The 19,554-nt window shown below is 37.0% G+C and overlaps 1 protein-coding gene across 1 annotated transcript; it reads left to right on the top strand.

Moving 5' to 3' along the window:
• The first annotated feature begins 4,635 nt into the window (after positions 1-4,635).
• Fundc1 (FUN14 domain containing 1) lies at positions 4,636-18,577 on the top strand. The gene is made up of 5 exons (XM_027927353.2): positions 4,636-4,783; positions 5,569-5,725; positions 9,307-9,382; positions 15,223-15,351; positions 17,107-18,577. The coding sequence occupies exons 1-5, from the start codon at positions 4,756-4,758 to the stop codon at positions 17,182-17,184; spliced, it is 468 nt and encodes a 155-aa protein (XP_027783154.1). The 5' UTR covers positions 4,636-4,755; the 3' UTR covers positions 17,185-18,577.
• The last annotated feature ends 977 nt before the right edge of the window (positions 18,578-19,554 follow it).

The raw sequence follows: 19,554 nt of genomic DNA, 5'->3' as shown, positions 1-19,554 counted from the left end.
ATTTACATGGTGCCCAAAGGTTCACGATGCATATCAAAAGGATTTTGGACTCTTCTTTTATAGACACTTCCATTCTTTTTGTACTTTTTTTGGGGGGGAAGGTACTAGGAATTGAACTCAGGGGCACTCAACCACTGAGCCACATCCCCAGCCCTATTTTGTATTTTATTTAGAGACAGGGTCTCACTGAGTTCCTTAGTACCTCGCTTTTGCTGAGGCTGGCTTTGAACCTATGATCCTCCTGCCTCAGCCTCTTGAGCCACTGAGATTACAGGCGTGCATCATGGCACCTGGCTTGTATTTTCTTTTTTAAAATTTTTTTCTATGGGTCATATAGCCCCTGTTCTTACCCAACTTTCAATCACCATATAAATTCTCACTTTTTCTGCCTCCTCAGAACATGGATTCAGAGGTATCTGAATCTTTATGTCCCAATTTATAATTCCTAAGACCTCATTTGCAGTTATTCAGTTTTTATTAATTCAAAATTTATAGCCAGTCTTAGTATTGAATTTCAGGGATCACAGGCTGAGGAACTTTACAGAATTTAAAGGGCCAAAATTTGGGGGCTGGGGTAAAGTGCTTACCTGAATTCGCACAAGGCCCTGCGTTTGGTCCCCAGAACTGCCAAAAATATCTATAAAAAGTAAAAGCAAATAAAGTATCTCAATGGCTATTTCCTTGATTCACAAATTCTTAACCTATGTCCTGAAATAACCACTTTAATCAATTTCAAGAGCCCAATTTTTAAAAATCTTGAACAAGTGGAGCACATGGCACTTGCCTCTAATCACAACTACTAGGGTGGCTGAAATAGAAAGCTCACAGGTTAAGACCAGTCTGAGCAATTTAGCAAGGCTAAAATAAAAAAGGCTAAGGATGTAGCTCAGTAGTAAAGCCTCCCTGGGTTCAGTACCTAGTACCAGAAAAAAATAAATAAAAAAAATCTTAAACAAGAGTTGGATGCAGTGGTACACTCATGTAATCCTAGCTACTTGGGAGGTTGAGGCAGGAAGAATGCCAGTTTGAGGCCCTGTCTCAAAATAAAATTTAAAAGGGGCTGGGTGTGTACTTCAGTGATAGAGTGTTTCCTAACTGCAAAAGGCCTTGGGTTTTAGCCCCAGTACACAAAAAGAAAGAAAAAAAATCTTCAACAAATTATCCTTCTTGGTCCTATTCTCAATGTAGGAATGAATTTGGGGAGATATAGGATAAATATAGGTTCTGTTACACTAATATTTTAAAGTTTTTATCTAGTCATTATTTCTAGATAAAATGCTGTTTCTTGGAATCAGAAGCACTATGGACTTAATCACCTTAGAATAGGCAGATTATTTTAATGCTTTTGTATTCATGTTACTGGAGTCCTAAGCCAGAGGCCTGACTCTAGGGATTCAACAAATAGACCCAGCCACTGGCCCCAAACAACAAACAGAAAAATTGTGAAACAGTAAACATACTTTAATCACTGTAGCTATTGTTGGGAAAAGTATAAACGGCAGCCATACCCCAGAGAAAAAACCCCAACATGGCGCCTAAGCACCTCTTCTTCCTACCTTCTTCTTTTCTGCAGTGGCGCAAAAACTTCCCGCCCGTGTGAACTCTCCCGCCGGCGCCAATTTCAAATCTCGCTGGCGGGGAACCTTAGCCCCAATGAGAACTAATTCCTGGGCTCCGGAGCTGATATCTGAAAGAACTTGCCAATAAACGGGTTGCCTGCCATTTATCTAAGCCCTACCATCTCCCCCTTAGTTCTATATAAGCACACAGCTTTTTGCAATAAAATTGGAATTCTCCCGGCGAAGTGTCTTTGCGTGGGGAATTCTTTCAGCTATACTGGAAAGACAAGAGGGACCTGGGTCCTTAGTCCTGTGTTTGAGAGGCTGACAATGACTTTAATGTTTTACAGAAAGGGGAATAAGCGCAAGGGTTGGGGTTTGCCTAGCTGGAAGATTTGCACAGCTGCTAAAGCAGGAGATCTTGATCTGGTTCATCATCTCAGGATTGGTCAGGTGGGGCTTGTCAGCAATAAGAAAATTGCTGTTGCCTGGAAGGTAGTTTCCATGCATCACAAGATGTTTATCAATCACATCTGTTGTTTCTGGATTCCTAGGTGACTCAGAGCAAAGGAAACAGATAAAAAATGGAGGCAGAGAAGCAGTCAAAAGTGAAGTCTTTGTTAAATTTAGAACACTATGTGGCTGGAGTGGTGGTGCACACTTGTAATCCACTGACTGGGGAGGCTGAGGCAGGAGGATCACAAGTTCAAAGCCAGCCTCAGCAACTTAGAGAGGCTCTGAGCAACTTGGCAAAACCCTGTCTTGAAATAAAATTTTAAAAAAGAACACTGTGTTTCCTATCAATGTCCAAATTTTCTAATATCCTCCCCCTCTTTGAGGAACTTCACTCTCTTCTGTTCTCTTTCTGCCATGTGTTTGGAGAGTTTACTTTTTATCACCTTGCTCCTCTACCCCCAAGACTCTGTAAACCACCTTTATGAACATTAATGTAAATAAAATTACTGTTAGTATTGCCCTCATCTCTTCCTAGTTACTCTCTATAGTCACAGAAAAGATAATTTGCTTTTTCCAATCTATTTTATTTTATTTTTGGTACTGGGGATTGAACCCAGAGGTGCTTTAACCAGTGAACTACATCCCCAGCCCTTTTTATTTTTTGAAACAGAGTCTGGCTAAATTGCTGAGGCTGGCCTTGAAATTGCAATCCTCCTGTCTCAGCCTCCCTAGTCATTGAGATTACAGGCATGTGCCACAACACTCAGCTTCCAATCAATTTTAAATGAAATGAGAACAAATAATTGAAGCTAACAGGTTAATTATTTGCACAGATATAGTAAGAACTAAATAAACACAAGTTTCTTAATAGTTAATGGAAATTAGTATTAGAATACACATGATAATAAAGGTAAACAATTTGATTTATAAGGATATTACATACTTAAGAAAATTCTTTCTCACTCAACAAATAACAGAAATGTAAACTTGCAAGCTATCTAAATGAAAAGAATATTAGTAAATAATAATATTATTTTTAAAAGTACCAGGATTTGAAAGGTCAAGTGAAATAATGCAAGTCAATGTTTTAAGTAATACAGTGTATACTAGATATTCTTGATCTTCTATTAAAATAAATACTGAGAGGGCCATTTTGTTTAATTGCACAGCAAATTCAGATACAATGCAAGTTGGAAATAAGTTTCAGAGCCTGGTGTGGTGATACATGCCTGTAATCCCTTGGCTTGGGAACCTGAGATAGAAGGATGACAAGTTTGAGGCCAAGTTTAGTAATTTAGAGACCCTGTCTCCAAAAAAAAAAGAGGGTTTGCTGGGAATTTGGGAATTGTACAGTGGCAGAGTGCTGGCATAGTAAGTGAGAGGCCCATGGTTCATTCCCTGGTACCATAAATAAATAAATAGTTTTGGGCTAGGATATATGAATTTGGGTTAGCTGTTTGGTCACCATCATGCTTTTACAATCTGTAGAATCCCATGGAGTTTCTGAGTAAAAAAACTTGAGCTTATTGCTCTGTCAGATTTAAATAGAATGATTTTTTAAAATTATGTGCTCTTGAGTAACTCCTATGAGGCCAAATCCAAGGACTTCCTCTTCTTCCTCTTGACTTCCTGGCAGAGTATATGGAGAGAAAGCAGGTAATAAGGTTCTGATTCCCAGCAGCAGGGTATTAGAAAAATTTGTCCCTTTGGTGAGTCCTTGCCTCTTTACCAAAATGTGGCTTGAAACAGCATTTGTCTTACATCTTTTTAAAATCCTTTTTCCCCAAGTGATTGAATCTGTTAGTGCTCAAAACACTGTTTAAAAAAATTATTTTGACACTTTTTAAAATGGTAAGGAAGACTTTATTCAGGACTCTTGAAATTGGTGTCAGGACTACTACAATAAGGATGAAGGGTCCAGCTCAACAGTAAATACAGCAAAGACAGTTGAGGATTTATAGTCAGTGAAGGTCTGTGTGATCAGATAACACATGCGGGATGGGGAATTTGAATGGATATTGAGGGTGATTTGACATCAAGGGGTCGGGGGATTCTCACTAACCTAACTTAGCAGTAATTTTTTTTTTAAATGTTTGGTAGTTGTAGTTGGACACAATACCTTTATTTTATTTATTTATTTTTATGTGGTGCCGAGGATTGAACCCAGTGCCTCACATGTGTTAGGCAAGCGCTCTACCACTGAGCCACAACCCCAGCCCCATTTAGCAGTTATCTTGCTACAAGTAGATGAAGCAGGCTAAGTGGGTGGCCTAGGGAAAATAAAAAAAGAGCTTCATAAGAGCCTTTAAGTTTGGTCTCTGTCAATACCAACCTGGTTTTCCCTCTACACTACCACGTGCAGCGCCTCCACCCATTTCTCCAGCCCCTAGGCTCTTTAAAACAAAATAACTGAAATTATGATTATGGAAATTCTAGAGGGGGTTGGGAGGATCCCACGCCACGAAGGAGGAGGGCAACTGACTACAACTCCCATAGCCCTCGCGGGGCTAAGAGCCGACTGTCCCTCCCCCCAACCTACCGAGCCACGCGCCTGCGCAGATGGTCTTGCGCGGCGAGAAGTGGGCGGGGACGCGACAACGCGCCTGAAGGAGGAGGAGGAGGAGGTGGTGGAGGAAAAAGAAGAGACCATAGACTTCTACCTCGGCCTAGAGCGGCCCTTAAAGTGCGTGGGAGAGGAGGGCGGGCGGGGACCACCCCAGAACTGGCCGCCGGCGGTATCATGGCGTCCCGGAACCCCCCTCCCCAAGGTGAGCGGCCAGGGCCCGAAGTAGTATTTGGGACGCGGCTCACAGCACTCGACCTTGTGCCCACAGCGCTTATTCCTTCCCTTTGACCACCCCTTCCGAATTAGACTTCTCCCTATCCGCTCTGCGGAACTCAGGCGGAGAATGATCCCACCCCCAACACAGCCCTACCCGACCTTCACCTCTAGTACTTCATCTCCATCTTCCAACGTGTTGTTTTTATTTGAGTCCCATTCTGAAGTGTTTTCCTTTCCTAGAGGAAGACCCTCTCTTTCCACTGATGAAAATGGACCCCGCTCAGACCCTGACCCAACTCTGAGATTGGGTTGAACCCTCACTTGCTGTGTAATTCTGAACTGACACTGGCTCAGGGTCCCCAGGCGATCCCTGGGCCTTTGGAAAGGAGGTGGGGGTTTTATTACCAGGCCCTCTACTGTTGAAGCCCTCCCTTCCCCCCATCCCCAGTACTTAGGATTGAACCCAGAGGCCCTCTACCACTGAGCTGCCTTATTTTTAATTTTGAGACTGGGTCTCTCTAAATTGTGCAGGCTGGCCTTCAAATTGGGATCTTCCTGCCTCAAGCCTCCCTAGGAGTAGCCAGGATTACAATTGTTCACCACTATGCCTGGCTAGTCTCAGGAATTGAGTTAAACAAATTTATTAATTTCTATCTGGGCATTTTTACCTTAGGCCAAAAGGAACAGTAAGTTAGATTAAAAGAAAAATGTATAGAACATTTCTGACTTTCCATTGACTCAATTTTATTTTTTCTATTTTGTGTTTTGAAGAATACGAAAGTGATGACGACTCTTACGAAGTGTTGGATTTAACTGAGTATGCAAGAAGACACCACTGGTGGAATCGAGTGTTTGGCCACAGTTCGGGACCTATGGTAGAAAAATACTCTGTAGCTACCCAGATTGTAATGGGTGGCGTGACTGGCTGGTGAGAACAACATCTTTTTCATTAAATTTCATTGAGAGCCTGACCATTGTCCTTCTATAAATGGGCCAGAGTCACCATGCACATTCAGTGGGTGTACACTGTTAATTTCAGAAGAGTACTACTTTGAGGGGTTTCCTTGTGATCCAAGTGGTGTGATCTATCTTCAGAGACTTCCTGTTGGATTTTGGTGATCCCCTTCCATGCCCACCAACATTTCATTCTTTCCTCCTATCCTTCCTTTGCTTTTTTTAAAACATATTTCCTGTTTCTCAAGTTTAGCAAATGTGGATCTGATTCAGAGATAGTGAGTAGATAGGAAGAAATATATGCAAAAAACTATATATAAATTTTTGCTTGCCATTCAGTGCCAACAACTGGAAAAACCCGTGAGAAACTCCTATAGCAGAACTGGCCTCTATAATTGTCAACCCTGTAGAGAGCAGTATAAATGCTAGGTAAAAATTATCGATGAAAGCTGGCTCTGTGACACATGCCAGAAGTCCCAGCTATTTGGGAGACTGAGGCAGGAGGATTGCAAATATCCAGGCCAGGCTGAGCCACTTAGGGAGATTCTGTGTCCTAAAGAAAAAAAAAAAAGAAGGCTGGGGATATAGCTCAGAGATAGTGCTTCAAAAAATTAATGATGATACAGCTGACATTTTTTGTGGGCTGGTTCAGATTATGATAATGCTTTAAAGAAGAGCTGTTGAATATTCTGTGTTGGAATTAAAGGACTCATTGCTTACTGATATAATAATATTGTGGGGTACATTAAGGAGTAGTTAATAAATAAGCTAACCAAGTAACATCAGACCACATAATTACACAGTTGCTACTATTGATCTAATTCTGTTATTTTTGGAACAAAAGATTACTCAGGTAATGGAGTAGGCAGAAGCAAGTTGAATTCTTTATTTTGAAAATGTTCATGATCGTAGAGAATTTTTAAATTTAGAGTGCTTGCCTTGTGAATAATATTTTTTTCTTTAGACTCTGTTAAATTCATCTCACATTAATTTATATATTAACATTTCCATTTAATAAGTGTAAATTAAAATTTTTGATTTGTATTTTATGTGCTCAGAATGATGGTGCACTCCTCTGTGCCCTTTTGTAAATGCCTTTTTTTATGATAGAAACAGCTATTGTGAAGATTCTGTGGCACAGAGTTGCAGTATTTATTACTGATGTGTATTTATTAATGCTGCTGCATGAAAAAAAAAGCCTGCAATTAGAAGAGAGATTTCTGATCAGGGCTGATTCAGATAATTTGATTTAGATAATTTGCCATAGGTTGATTGTACCTCTTTCTCCATAATTCAGGGTATGGCCTTCTGTTTAAATAAACCCATAATTTGATGCCCTGGGTGATTGGTTAAAGTCAGGGCCAAAAGCCCAATATTAAAAGATACTAAATAATTGAGAAATAGAATTATCAGGTCATTGTACATTTTCATCTTGTAGACACTCCTTTATAAGAAGCCCCATAATTGGCAGAAGTTTGCTTGGATAGCCTAGAGACAAAGCAGCAGAATTTAGTAGGTCCATCTTAGTGACTAATACCATCAAACAATGATCAATACAAGCTTGTGGAGTACCCAACCTGGATATGTAGAAACCTGGCTATTTGCTGCTTCTCTTTTTTCTGAGTCTTTATTGCTGGCTCCCCTATGAGGGACATATTCTTGATAGTGATATATACTTTTGGAGTATAGCCAGATGCCAGCCTAAGAGCTGTGTAATAGGATGTTAATATTATACAGATGATTTGTTATAATGACTTTAAATTCAATATAGTAAATTTTTAGAATTTTCTGAGGGGATAAAATTGATGTGATATTATATATTAGTATATATTAATATGTTGTATATTATAATATTAAGGAGGAATGGTTAGTGGGACATTAACTTAACCAGTTAACAGAAGCTAAGGAAATTATTTAGCCGTAGGTAGCCTTAGTTTTGTGGTGTGTGTATGTGTGTGTGTCTGCTCACATGTGGTAAGCAGGTGCTCTACCAACTGAGCTACATCCCCAATCCCATTATACATTTTTGATCATAAGAAATTAAAACTAATAGTAAGATGGGGTGGTTGCTAGGAGACATGGAAGGTGTGAAGACCAGTTAGTGTGCCTTTAGAGTGGTCTGGAAGCAAGGTAATAGAAGCCTAAACCGTTACCAAGGTAATGATGCCCTTAAGAATGGAAAGGAATAAAGAGTCAGATAATGTTTTGGAGATAGAGGATATAGAACTTGGCAATCAGTTGTACCAAGAATGAGGAAGGTAGAGTCCTGAGACAAATGTGAGGTGGCAGGCCTGGAGAATGGTACTAATAAATTGGGACTTCAGCAATAGTTTTTTTGGTTGGAAAGATGTTTTTGCATATGTGGTTCTAGGTACTGGAGAAGCCCATCATGTAATTTCAAATGTAGGAAGGTGTATTAGTTTTCTAGGACTGTTATAACTAAGTACCACAAACCTGGGGGGTTAAAACAACAGAAATTTATCTCTTACTGTTTGGGGGGCTAGAAGTTTGCAGTCAAGGTGTCAGCAGGCTTGGTTCCTTCTTGGAGGCTCAGAGGGAGAAATCTCTTTCATGTTTCTCTCCTCACTTCCAGCAATCATTGGCATTCTTTGCCTTGTAAGTATATCACTCTGATCTCTCCCTTTGTTGTTATCACATGGTCATATTCCTTCTGTGTGTCTATGATTCTGTGATATGACTCACATTGGATTAGGGCCTACCCTGTTCCAGTATAACCTCATCGAATAATTAATTACATCTTCAGTGAATCTGTTTCCAAATAAAATCACATTTTGAGGTTCTGGGAAGGACACAAATTTGGGGGGAACATGAACTCAGTGCAGAATGCTAGAGTTAGAAATCTGAGATTCTTTTGCACAATATGCATCTGGAATACTAAGGAATATGAGCTCGCTGAAGTATAGGCTGACACTGTTACAGCATAGATGAGACAGCACAGATTTAATATAAAAATAGATATAGATAAGGAGGCTCTGAGAAATGTGGGCTGAAGTGTAGTCATAAAAGTGGAACTACATCTGGACCTTAAAGGGTAGGAAAGCTTTAGATAGGCAGAGTTAGGCAAAAACCCTTAGAACCAGGGAGATTAATAGCTCAAACAAAGATGATAAACTATTTTGAAATTAATTGGGGTGAAGCAGAAGGTTTGAGTAAAGTGGATGTTGGCCAGGTGTATGGAATATCTTGACTATTAAGTAAAAGAAAACAAATCACTTTTATTATAGGAAATTTCAGCTTGCACAAATATAGAATGTGTATAGTGAACCCCCTAAGTATTCATCATTCAATTTCATTAACCACTCTTACCTATAAATCCTCCTCCTCTCGCCATCTCTTATTTTGCAGCAAATCTCAAACATTTTTAAATTGTGTATTTTTGACTAGCTTATGTGACTAAAGGGAAACATTGAGGATTTTTGAGCAGGCAAGGGATATGATCAAAAGGAATGGGAAGACATTAGGAAAGTAATAAAAAGTAGAAGAGGAGAGGGTTTAGTACATTGATCTCATCTTTTATTATTTCTTTCATTAAAGGTGTGCAGGATTTTTGTTCCAGAAGGTTGGAAAACTTGCAGCTACTGCAGTGGGAGGTGGCTTTCTTCTCCTTCAGGTATGTCAGTTTTATATGCTTGCCTGTGTTTACATAGGTAGCTCTTAAGAACTAAGAATGTCAAGTTTAGCCATTTTACTTCTGTCCACTTTAACAGGATGTAGATTTTTTTCCTTTAGGTGTTAGTGTATGGAAAAATTGCAGTGAGTTTTGAAAGCTGGCATCTTCATGAAAGACAACAAATCAAATACTTCTAAGATCTCCAGTTCTAGTGTAGTTTGTTTCCAGCTATTAAAAAGATACCATTTAAAACTTGAAAGTTGAATTTAAAAATTCATTTTTTAATTATTACCTAAATGCCTCTTAAAATATCTCCCTAGCTAAATAATCATTTCACCAATAATATAACCTACGTATCCTGGCCATTTTAAACCCCTATTTAAAATTCACATGCATAAAAATTCCGAAGGTCTTTTTTTCCCTGTTTATAGAATTCAAAAGTGCTCTTCTTTTCCTTGTTTCCTAGTTACACAGTTATTCTCCCCAGAGGAAGCTGATATTAACAATTTCTAACATTTTTTTAAAACTAAAGAACCATAATAATATAGAAAGTAGAAAATTAGGTTTAAAAATAACTATCCATAATCCTATTACTGAGGCAGGTGGATTAAAATTTTAATTTTGTTCATCTTCCTCTAAGTATAAGGTCTAAAAATGCTTTGCCATTAGAGGATGTTTATCAGGATATTATCTGGCATTCATGTCTTTTTGGCATATATTTTCCCAAAAATATCATTCCCTGAAGATCAAATATAGTAAATCCAAAAATTGAAAATCTTTGGGAATGAATGTTAGCAACAATTTTAAAGATACAGAGAACTGTCAGTTATACCAGATTTTAAAAAATGATTGATGCTTATAGCAATCAAAATCTTGACTTAAGTAGCTAAGCCATTGATCCTGTAATAACCAGTGTAGTTGCCTTTATGTTCAAAGGGACCAGATCATGTGTGCAGCACTGAATTTGAGTTATTTATTAAACAGCTTTTTAAAAGATATGTATTTTCTTTTTGTGACATTATTAGTCATAATTACCTCTTAAGAGGTGAAAAAGAATATGGTTAATGTCTAAATTTAGTCCTTTGGATGACTTTGCCAGTGTTTATATACAGAAGAGAATTTTCTTTAGGCTGATTTTGACTTGGGTTTGTATAGAAGAACATATTTAATTCTATAGCTATTTTGAAAACTATCATTATTGGTGCAAAAGAGTATACTGGACTGGGCCAGGCACAGTGGTACATGCCAGTAATCCCAGTTTACTCAGGAGGCTGAGGCAGGAGGATTGCAAGTTCAAGGTCACCCTGGGCAACTTAGTGAGACCCTGTCTCAAAAAATAAAAAAGACTGAGGATATAACATAGTAGTAAAGTGCCCCTGGGTTTTATCCCTAGTACTACCAAAAAAAAAGTATTGGATTGAAGTAGTTTTCTAAAATGTTCACAGAGAGAATTGTGTATTTTAATCTACTGTGCAATGTCAATTTTTCAGAAGTTCATTTCTGTTCACTGAATATAGATAATTCAAACCCACATTTTGCTAGGTCCTATCTTCCTTAAACTACTTTTTCTACAAATATAATTAGCTTTGAAAACTCAGTAGGAGGAACCTGAAAGAGGAAATACAGAAACAAGTGGCTTTTAGGCTAATTGCCTAATATTTTTTTAGGCTTGATTCCAGATTTTTCAACCTTTACTTACACTTAAAGATAAATATTAGTTTACTTAGAATTTAAAAACTTTTATCATAACACTATTAAGTGTTTCTCAGTAGTATTTATCATACTGCCATCTTAAGGTAAACAGTGGGGCCAGGTATAACAGCAAGGCCCGGAATCCCAGCTACAAGAGAATTGCAAGTTCAAGGCCAGCCAGGACAACTTAGAGAGACCCTGCCTCAAAATAAAATCAAAAGGACTGGGGACATAGCTCAGTGATAAAGCACCCCTGGGCTCAATCCCCAGTACCACAAAACAATGGGATTTGTCAGAGTATAGGGTTGTTTACAAGTACTTGATCATAACCATTTAGAGATTTCTTGTTCCTTCTCCATTCCCACTTCTTCACTTGACTTAAAAAAATAGACAATGGCATATAGCTGTTTTTACATTTTTGAAGTTATATATGTACATAAGTCAAAGGATCAAATACTGGTACAAGGCTTATTACAGATCAGAGTAATCCTCTGCCTCCCTCTCTACCCTAATTTTCCTCTCCTTTGAGGCAACCACTTTGAACTCTTAGCTGATTTTCCCTTTCCCTAAACAAGTTAATTGGACATTTCTTGATCTTTCAGTCTTAGTTTTTAACTATTGGCTTCCCATTATGAAATGTGAGAATTTAGCTATGGTGTATTGAATTGTTCTGTTCTCCCCACCCCTCCTCACATTCTCACACACTTGAATGCTCTCTACTCATCCTCACCCACACAGTATAAGATGTTATTTCATAATTGTGTTAGATCATTGCCTGGAGATCACCAAGGATGTCGCATCTCTGAATTTAGGTCTTTAACCTTGTTTGAGAAGGTTTGGGCGGTTGTTTCTTATAGAAAGTTTGGGATTATTTCTCAAGATAACTCCTAGTTGTCTAAATCTTTTATGGTCATATGTATGGAATAGTCCATCAGTTTAATCTTCTGGACAAACTTGTCCCAGAGTCGTCTTTTCTTCTTGTTTTGTAGGCTTGGTATACAGCTTGTATCCTAGGATCTCCCTTCAGTCCCATTCTAGATTTTCCCTTTGCTTTTTTTTTTTTTTTTTCCAGTACTGGGGATTGAACCCAGGAGTGTGCTACCACCGAGCCACATCCCCCAGCCCTTTTAATTTTTTTTTATTTTGAGACAGGGTCTTGCTCAGTTGCCCACGCTGTCCTCGAACTTGCAATCCTCTTGCCTCAGCCTCCTGAGTACCAGATTACAGGACTGTGCCACCATATCTAGCCCTTTTATTAATTTTTATTCAATCATTATTTACACCATTTTATTGCTCAAATTGTTGTAGCTTTGGCCATTGGGAGCTCTTTCAATTGTGCATTATCTTTTTAAATTTAACTGGCCATCAATGATCAGGTTTGGTTTGGTTTTGTTGTTTTGACTTTTATTTATTTACTTACCTTTGTGGTGCTAGGGATCAAACCCAGGATCTCACACATACCAGGCAAGTGTTCTACCACTGAGCTATACCTCCAGCCCTCATTTTGTTATTAAACCGGTTCCTGCATAGTTTGTTTCTCTAAGTTTTGTTTTGTTTTGTTTCCCTCTCTCCTCAATGAGGCTTGAACCTGGGGCCTCGAGCATGCGAGGTGAATGCTCTACCACTGAGCTACATACCAACCCTTCCTCTAGATTCTTCCACCCTGTCCCTGCTTGTTTTCTTTGATCTTCAGTTTTCATGTTAAAGGTCTTCCTCCTACCTGATGATGATCCTTGTTATCTTCATTATGCCTCATTCATATTTAAGAATTGAGCACAAAAAACAGATGGGAAGCTTCAAATGTGTGATAAGGCTTTCCATTCTTTGGGAGATTTAACTAGTCCAAGAAAAATTATCTTGAAGTCTGAAGTTGGGAGTGGGGGGGGGGTGTCTTCCCATTGAAACAGCCCAGTTAGATTACCTATGGTGAGGCTCACAAAAAGCCCTATCTACCTGTTTATAGTTTTTCCGCAGACATGAATCTTTACCTAAAAGCCAGCCTTATTTTTAACTTGGATGCTTTTATTCTAATAAAACCTCTTTACCTAATTTCATTAAATATTTTAATGTTGTAGAAAAGTCAAGTTTTGTTCAAAAAACAATTATCACTGCCTCACTTTCTTCCCAATCTTTTGGTTTGCTTTTCCCTGGAAAGATTTAGATGATTTCTGGGTAGACAAGATTTAAGTGGGTTCTGTACGGTAAGTTCTTGGAGGTACTTGTCAATTAGGTTGAATATATACCCGAAACCCACTGGGGTCACATTACTTATTTTCGGCCATCTCTGCACTGGAACATGCTGCTCGGTTTGGATTGGTATCCTTCAGTTTGATCAGATGAGCCTTCAAAGGAAGATAGCAGTGAACATCTCAAGAAAATCTGGTCAGTGGTAGTGGTCTGACCAGCTGTAGACAGAGATCATTCTCTCACTCACTAGTAGGCATGATAAGGGCTTTTTGGGATAATTTAGCACAGTCCTTTGTTAGACTCTTATTTGAGCCAGGTTAGTTAATACAGCTTTGGGGATTTAGTATTTTTCATCATTTATTCATTGTTCTTTATTTATCTGTTTGCCTGACATTATTCAAGACTCTAGGGACATAGACATTCACAGTTCACTGGGTGAAGTAGGTATTGGCAAACAAATTTAATGATCTGGTCAGTGCTGAGCTCAAGGGTGGATGTGGTACTGCGAGAGCAGAGGAAAAAGGCTCTAACTGCTTGGAGGTGTCCAGGAAGGAAGCCCAGAGAGTCATTCATGCCCCTAAGCATCTCAAGGTTTTTCATTTTCCCTGAAACTGTTTGACATTTTACCTTAAAACAGGGGATTCTTTAAACTCTACAAAATCTTCATCTCAGATAACGCCAGATTTATTACCTTTTGGTTAAAAGTGGCTATGTAAAATTTTTTCATGTATTGTGTTTTTGAATGCTGTTTGTGAGAATTTGATCTGTCTGATTAAATGGCTTCCTTTATTCATTTGCTGAGAATTGGGGGTGAGTAGATAAGCCATCACCCCAGGGAATGTAGTTAAGATTTTTGGTTATTTTATTATCAGTATAACTCAAGATTAACTTTTCAAAAAATTTCTTAAAATGTTGAGTCTTGAAAATGACAATTGATTTGGTGATTGCTGGTTAATGGTGGCATAGATAATATTTGGCTTATTCTAACCAAAAAATAATGAACCTTAGGAAAAGGAGCCTTTTTATGTGTGGTTAAAAGTCAAAACCAGGTATTAAAAGCTTACAAAGAGAAATAGGAATATAACCCAATAATAGAGTGTTGGCCTAGCATGCATAAGACCCTGGGTTCCATCCTCAGCACTACAAAATTAAAAAATAAAGTAAAAATTACTGAGTATAAGCTCAGGAGAAATTATTTATAATAATATACACACACATATATATAATGGAATTATAATGGTATATATTGTGTATATTCATATGATTATTTATGTTTGATTTTATTATTTTGGGGCACCAACTTACTGTACTGGCTTATACTCAAAACTATTGTTCCTGTTCAGATTTTGCAGTGTCTGGGTAGCACCATATAAGAGTTTTTTTTTTTAATGATTAATAGACATTTAGCTGTAGTTGTATTAAAAGGATTTATGGCATGAGACTTGTATAGAGCATATTTCTTTTATATTCTACTTTCAAAAGCAATTACCAGAAAGTATTCTTAAGTAAAGAGAGTTAGTGAAGAGCTTTTATCTGGCTACTTTAGATTTCTTTAGTGACCTAATAACTGGCTTCTGATTCATAGTAATTAAACATCTGTTTAATCAAAAGATACTATTTATTAGCTATATAATTTTGATTACTCTCTGTCCTTTTTAACTAATTCCCTATTCCAAAAGGTATAATAGAATTATAGCATAATTTTAATTTTGGAATCTTTCCCATCGTGTACTACATTTTTCTAAATGTAATTAGTTATTTAGGCTTAATATCTGTTCTCCCTAACTGACCTAGTGGAGCTTATGTCTCCCTTCAATGCTTGGCACAGACTATGCACTCAGTATCTGTTGAATGAATAAATTAGTGAATAAATAACAATTTCTTACAAGTTTCATGGATTCCTTGCAATCTAAATGTTAATACATTCCTGGATAATAGCCATTTTTATTACATTTTTGCAGATCGCCAGTCACAGTGGCTATGTGCAGGTCGACTGGAAGAGAGTTGAAAAAGATGTAAACAAAGCAAAAAGACAGATTAAGAAACGAGCAAATAAAGCAGCACCTGAAATCAACAATATAATTGAAGAAGTAAGAAATATAATTTGGGTTCCTCTTTTTGTTAATGGGTCTCACAGAAAATGTGACTGGGGTTTTCCTTATTTTAAAAAAATGATGGTTTTAGTCATATATCTGGAGTGTTAAGTAAATTTGGGGATCAAACAACCTTTCAAGTCAATTATTATTTGTTTTGGTAGTTAACACAGATTCCCTTTCTCATTTCCCACCCATTTTGATCTACATGAAAAAGCTGATAACATTATTCTTCCCCAACTTTTCCTCTGCTTTTATAATTGTAGATGTATGTGTGTGGGGGTGTGTAGAGTAAAATAAAAGTAAAACTACTTATTATTTTCTTCAGCTAGAATAGTTTGAAAATGTATATGCTTTATTTTTGTTAATATGATCAACATATTAGTTTTATTAATTTGTATATTTTCTTATACTGTTTAGAATTGGATACTCCCTTCCTTTTTTTTTGTTTTGTCCTTTTAGATCCCCCAATTTTTTATTTTGAAAATGTTCAAACCAATTGAAAAATTGAAAGATAAAAATGAATACTCAAACACCCTTCACCTATTTACCAAATTGTTCATATTTTGCTGCATTTGTCTGTGTGGGTGACAATTACATTTGTTTCCCTGAACTATTTAATCTGTTATGACTCTTCACCCCTAAATACCTTAGCATGTATCTACTTAAGAGTATGGATATTTTCCTCACAACTACAAATACCATTATGAATCCAAAAAATTTTAACATGATACCTTAATATTTTCTAATATATGGTTCATATAAAGATTTTTCACAAAATATCTTCTTTAACTTTTTCCAATTAAGAATTGTGTATTCTCCACCTTTTAGCTAAGACTAGGCATTTGATTATCATATGCCTCAAGTTTCATTTAGTAGTTTTCTCACCTGTCATCCTTCCCCCTCCCCCAGTCTTTTATGACCTTGACATTTTTTAAGCATCTAGGCAGAATATTCCACAGTTTGTTTTTTTCTAATAATTTTGTTGTGGTTTTGTTTGGGTTAATTGTGTTAATCTAAGCAACATTTTTATCTTGAATATATTTTTTCTTACTGGCTAAATGGGCTATTAATAAATACCAGGCCTTCTGTGGCCATTTATTAAATAATCTGTTAATGACTTGATGAATGGGCATTTACATCTGCCCTATAGGTAAATTTCTTTTTACCTGTGAGGTTATTGCTGCTCAGATACCAATTATTTCAGTAGCTGAAGAGCTTTCTGGGCTTGGCTGTGACTCTAGGCTTATTCAATTTGTAATGGACAGCTCTGGGATTTTGCTTGGTGTTTGGCACCTGTGTAGTAAGTAGGTACATAGGAATTTTTGCTGAATAGTCATCAAATTAAGCTGAGAATGTTACTTAGCTCCAGGTTCAACAATTAAGAGTATTTTTTCAAATGTATCTTTTTTGTGTGGTAAAATATATTTAACATAAAATTCGCCATTTTAAAATGTACAATCCAGTGGCATTAAGTACATTCACACTTCTGTGCAGTTATTGCCACTGTCCCTTTGTAGAACTTTCTTTTTAATCATTTCAGTGTTCCCATTAAATACAGATTTCCAGTTTCTCCCTCTTTCTTAGTAACCTCTATTCTGCTTTCTGACTTTATGAATTTAACGGTTCATAAGTAGAATCATACATTTGTTCTTTTTTGTCTGTCTTATCTCACTTAACATGTTTCCCAAGTTAATCCATATTGTAACATAATTAAGAGTGTTTTTGCTTAAAATTTACTTTGTTTTTCAGGCAACAGAATTTATCAAACAGAACATAGTGATATCCAGTGGATTTGTGGGAGGCTTTTTGCTAGGCCTTGCATCTTAAGGACATGAATGTTCTACTCTAGTAGTGGATCCAACTGTGAGAAGGGAAGTGGTGGCAACAGGGTGATCACTCAACAGCACATGCCACCAGAGTCTCCAGAACAAGGAGAAACAACTAGCTGGACAATACCAGATTCACAACTTAGCATTTTGCCACCTGAAGCTTGGCAAACTAGTATCTGCTGTAAAACAACCTATATGGTATGTGAATAATAGTATTCTGGAGCAAACCATGGCTTTCGTCATTTTTTAAACATTTGCATCTATTTAGAAACTAGTGTGTAAGATATCACCATTGGAGAGAGAAAAAATTGGTTGGATTTATTGCCCAATAAAATATCCTCCTCTTATTTAAATAAGGTGTTCTTCATTGTGCTTTATAGTATAGTGCCAATAATTAAAAACTAGCTTTGATATTAGGGCTGACTTTTTTTTAAAGCTATGTTTGCAATAAACTGAAGAATCGTGGTGCCCTTTTGTGAAAGACTTTAGAAATAATAGCATTATTAAAGTCATTATATAGATTCTACTGATGTAATACCAGTCTTTGGGTTTTTTTTTTCCTACAGTTCTTACTATGCTTATATAATAACTGCATTTCAAAGAAGGCTCTTCTGAGGAGATATTACATCATGTCTAAATCTCTTTTTCCCATTTTGATGTCTGTGGTTTTAAAAATACTTCTTGTATGTTAGCTTCTAATTTGTTTATTTGTCATCCTGGGCAGAAGTAAGTGGAACACACATAGTTGGGTCATTCATTCATTTTATTAACCTTGAGTGTACTTCCTTTTTCATTTCTAAAAATCCTAATTCATATGTTGGCCCCTTCACCAAAAAGTAAATGTTGCTTTAAAATACTTAGTATAATGTGAATTTACTGTCTGAAGAACCATGATTTTTTATGTAAGTATAAAATTGTAGTTTAAAGAGAATTGTCTCCTTTATCTAGTCTGAGATGTAAGTACTAACACTTTCGGGCTTTTTGTAGCATTATGTTGGCTGAACACTAGGCCAGTTTATTTGTTTCTCAGGGCCAACATCATATTCTTTCACAGCTTTCTTAGCCCAGAAAGCTTTCTGCATTGTTAGTTTTGTCTGTAGAATACTTAGTTGTAATTGGGAAAAACAACATGGAGACGTTAGATTGAAAAGACTTTGAAGATATTGAGACTATTGTCATTTGATAGGACATCATTGTAGTATATTTTGTGTATTGTAAACATAATGATGTTTTCATACTTTCAAGATTGGTTACAGAGTACTTTCCTTATCGTGAGACTCCTTAAAATTAAATGTGGAATCCATCTTTAATTTCTTCCTTTATTTTCATTAGTGCCTCAGATATAACGCTAAATAAAACTCAGACTTTCTTAATATGATTTTGTTCACAAACATTTGTGTTTTCTTCTTTGTGCTTTTCTGTTTATACCTTACTAAGCTTTGCATTGCTGTGAAATTAAAAGGAACAAATGTTCATAAGTATGATCAGGTCATGTTAAGTAGAACCCTGGCTGTTGTTCTGTGTGCCACATCTGCGTGATCTCTACTGTGAGGCAGGCTGTTTAGGGAGCTCCAGTAACTGACTCATTTTGTTCATTCATTTTGAAAATATTTATAGCATCTGTTCTTTTTTTTTTTTTTTTAGAGAGAGAGAGAGAGAGAATTTTTTTAATATTTATTTTTTAGCTTTCGGCAGACACAACATGTTTGTTTGTATGTGGTGCTGAGGATCGAACCCGGGCCGCACACATGCCAGGCGAGCGCGCTACCGCTTGAGCCACATCCCCAGCCCAGCATCTGTTCTTTTCATGATATACTAGGAAAGTGGGGGACACAAAAATGCCTGACCTCAAGCTTTTAATTAAATGGACACTAAAATATTTTTAATTGAAAAATTATGTAACAGGGCTGGGGGTGTATGTAGCTCAATGATGGAGCACATGCTTACATCAAAAACCAAAACAACAACAAAAAGAGAACCTGGCATATGACTTAGTGACAAATGTACATAACTACTTTGAGGGTCCAAATATATGAATGAAAACAGAAAAAGAGAACTCTTCATATTTTCCTATACATTTCAAAATATCTTGTGATGTTGGAAAATATTTGTATGCCAGTCTAAAATATTACCAATACACTCTATACTGTCATACCTGTTAGTGTTGTTCTACCTCAAATTTACGCTGTTTTCCCCCTATCAACCTCTAATTTCTAAAGCACATAGTGTAGGTGGAATTTCCCTCATCTAAAATGCTTGGGACCAGAAGTCTTTCCGATTTCAGATTTTGGAATATTTACATATACATAATGAGATATCTTGGAGATTGGAACCCAAATCTAAACATGAAATTCATTTGTTTCATGTA

This window comes from Marmota flaviventris, chromosome X (genome assembly GCF_047511675.1).
Source record: "Marmota flaviventris isolate mMarFla1 chromosome X, mMarFla1.hap1, whole genome shotgun sequence".
Classification (NCBI taxonomy): domain Eukaryota; kingdom Metazoa; phylum Chordata; class Mammalia; order Rodentia; family Sciuridae; genus Marmota; species Marmota flaviventris.
Note: the sequence above shows the minus strand (reverse complement) of the source record. Positions and strands in the feature narration are given on the sequence as shown.

What these genes read in the sequence shown, in the direction of transcription:
- Fundc1 (XM_027927353.2), top strand. Translation starts at nt 4,756, where the DNA reads ATGGCGTCCCGGAACCCCCCTCCCCAAG. An exon ending in ATGGGTGGCGTGACTGGCTG is followed by an intron (nt 5,726 to 9,306) that starts GTGAGAACAACA and finishes CTTTCATTAAAG; the next exon opens with GTGTGCAGGATTTTTGTTCC. An exon ending in GTGGCTTTCTTCTCCTTCAG is followed by an intron (nt 9,383 to 15,222) that starts GTATGTCAGTTT and finishes ACATTTTTGCAG; the next exon opens with ATCGCCAGTCACAGTGGCTA.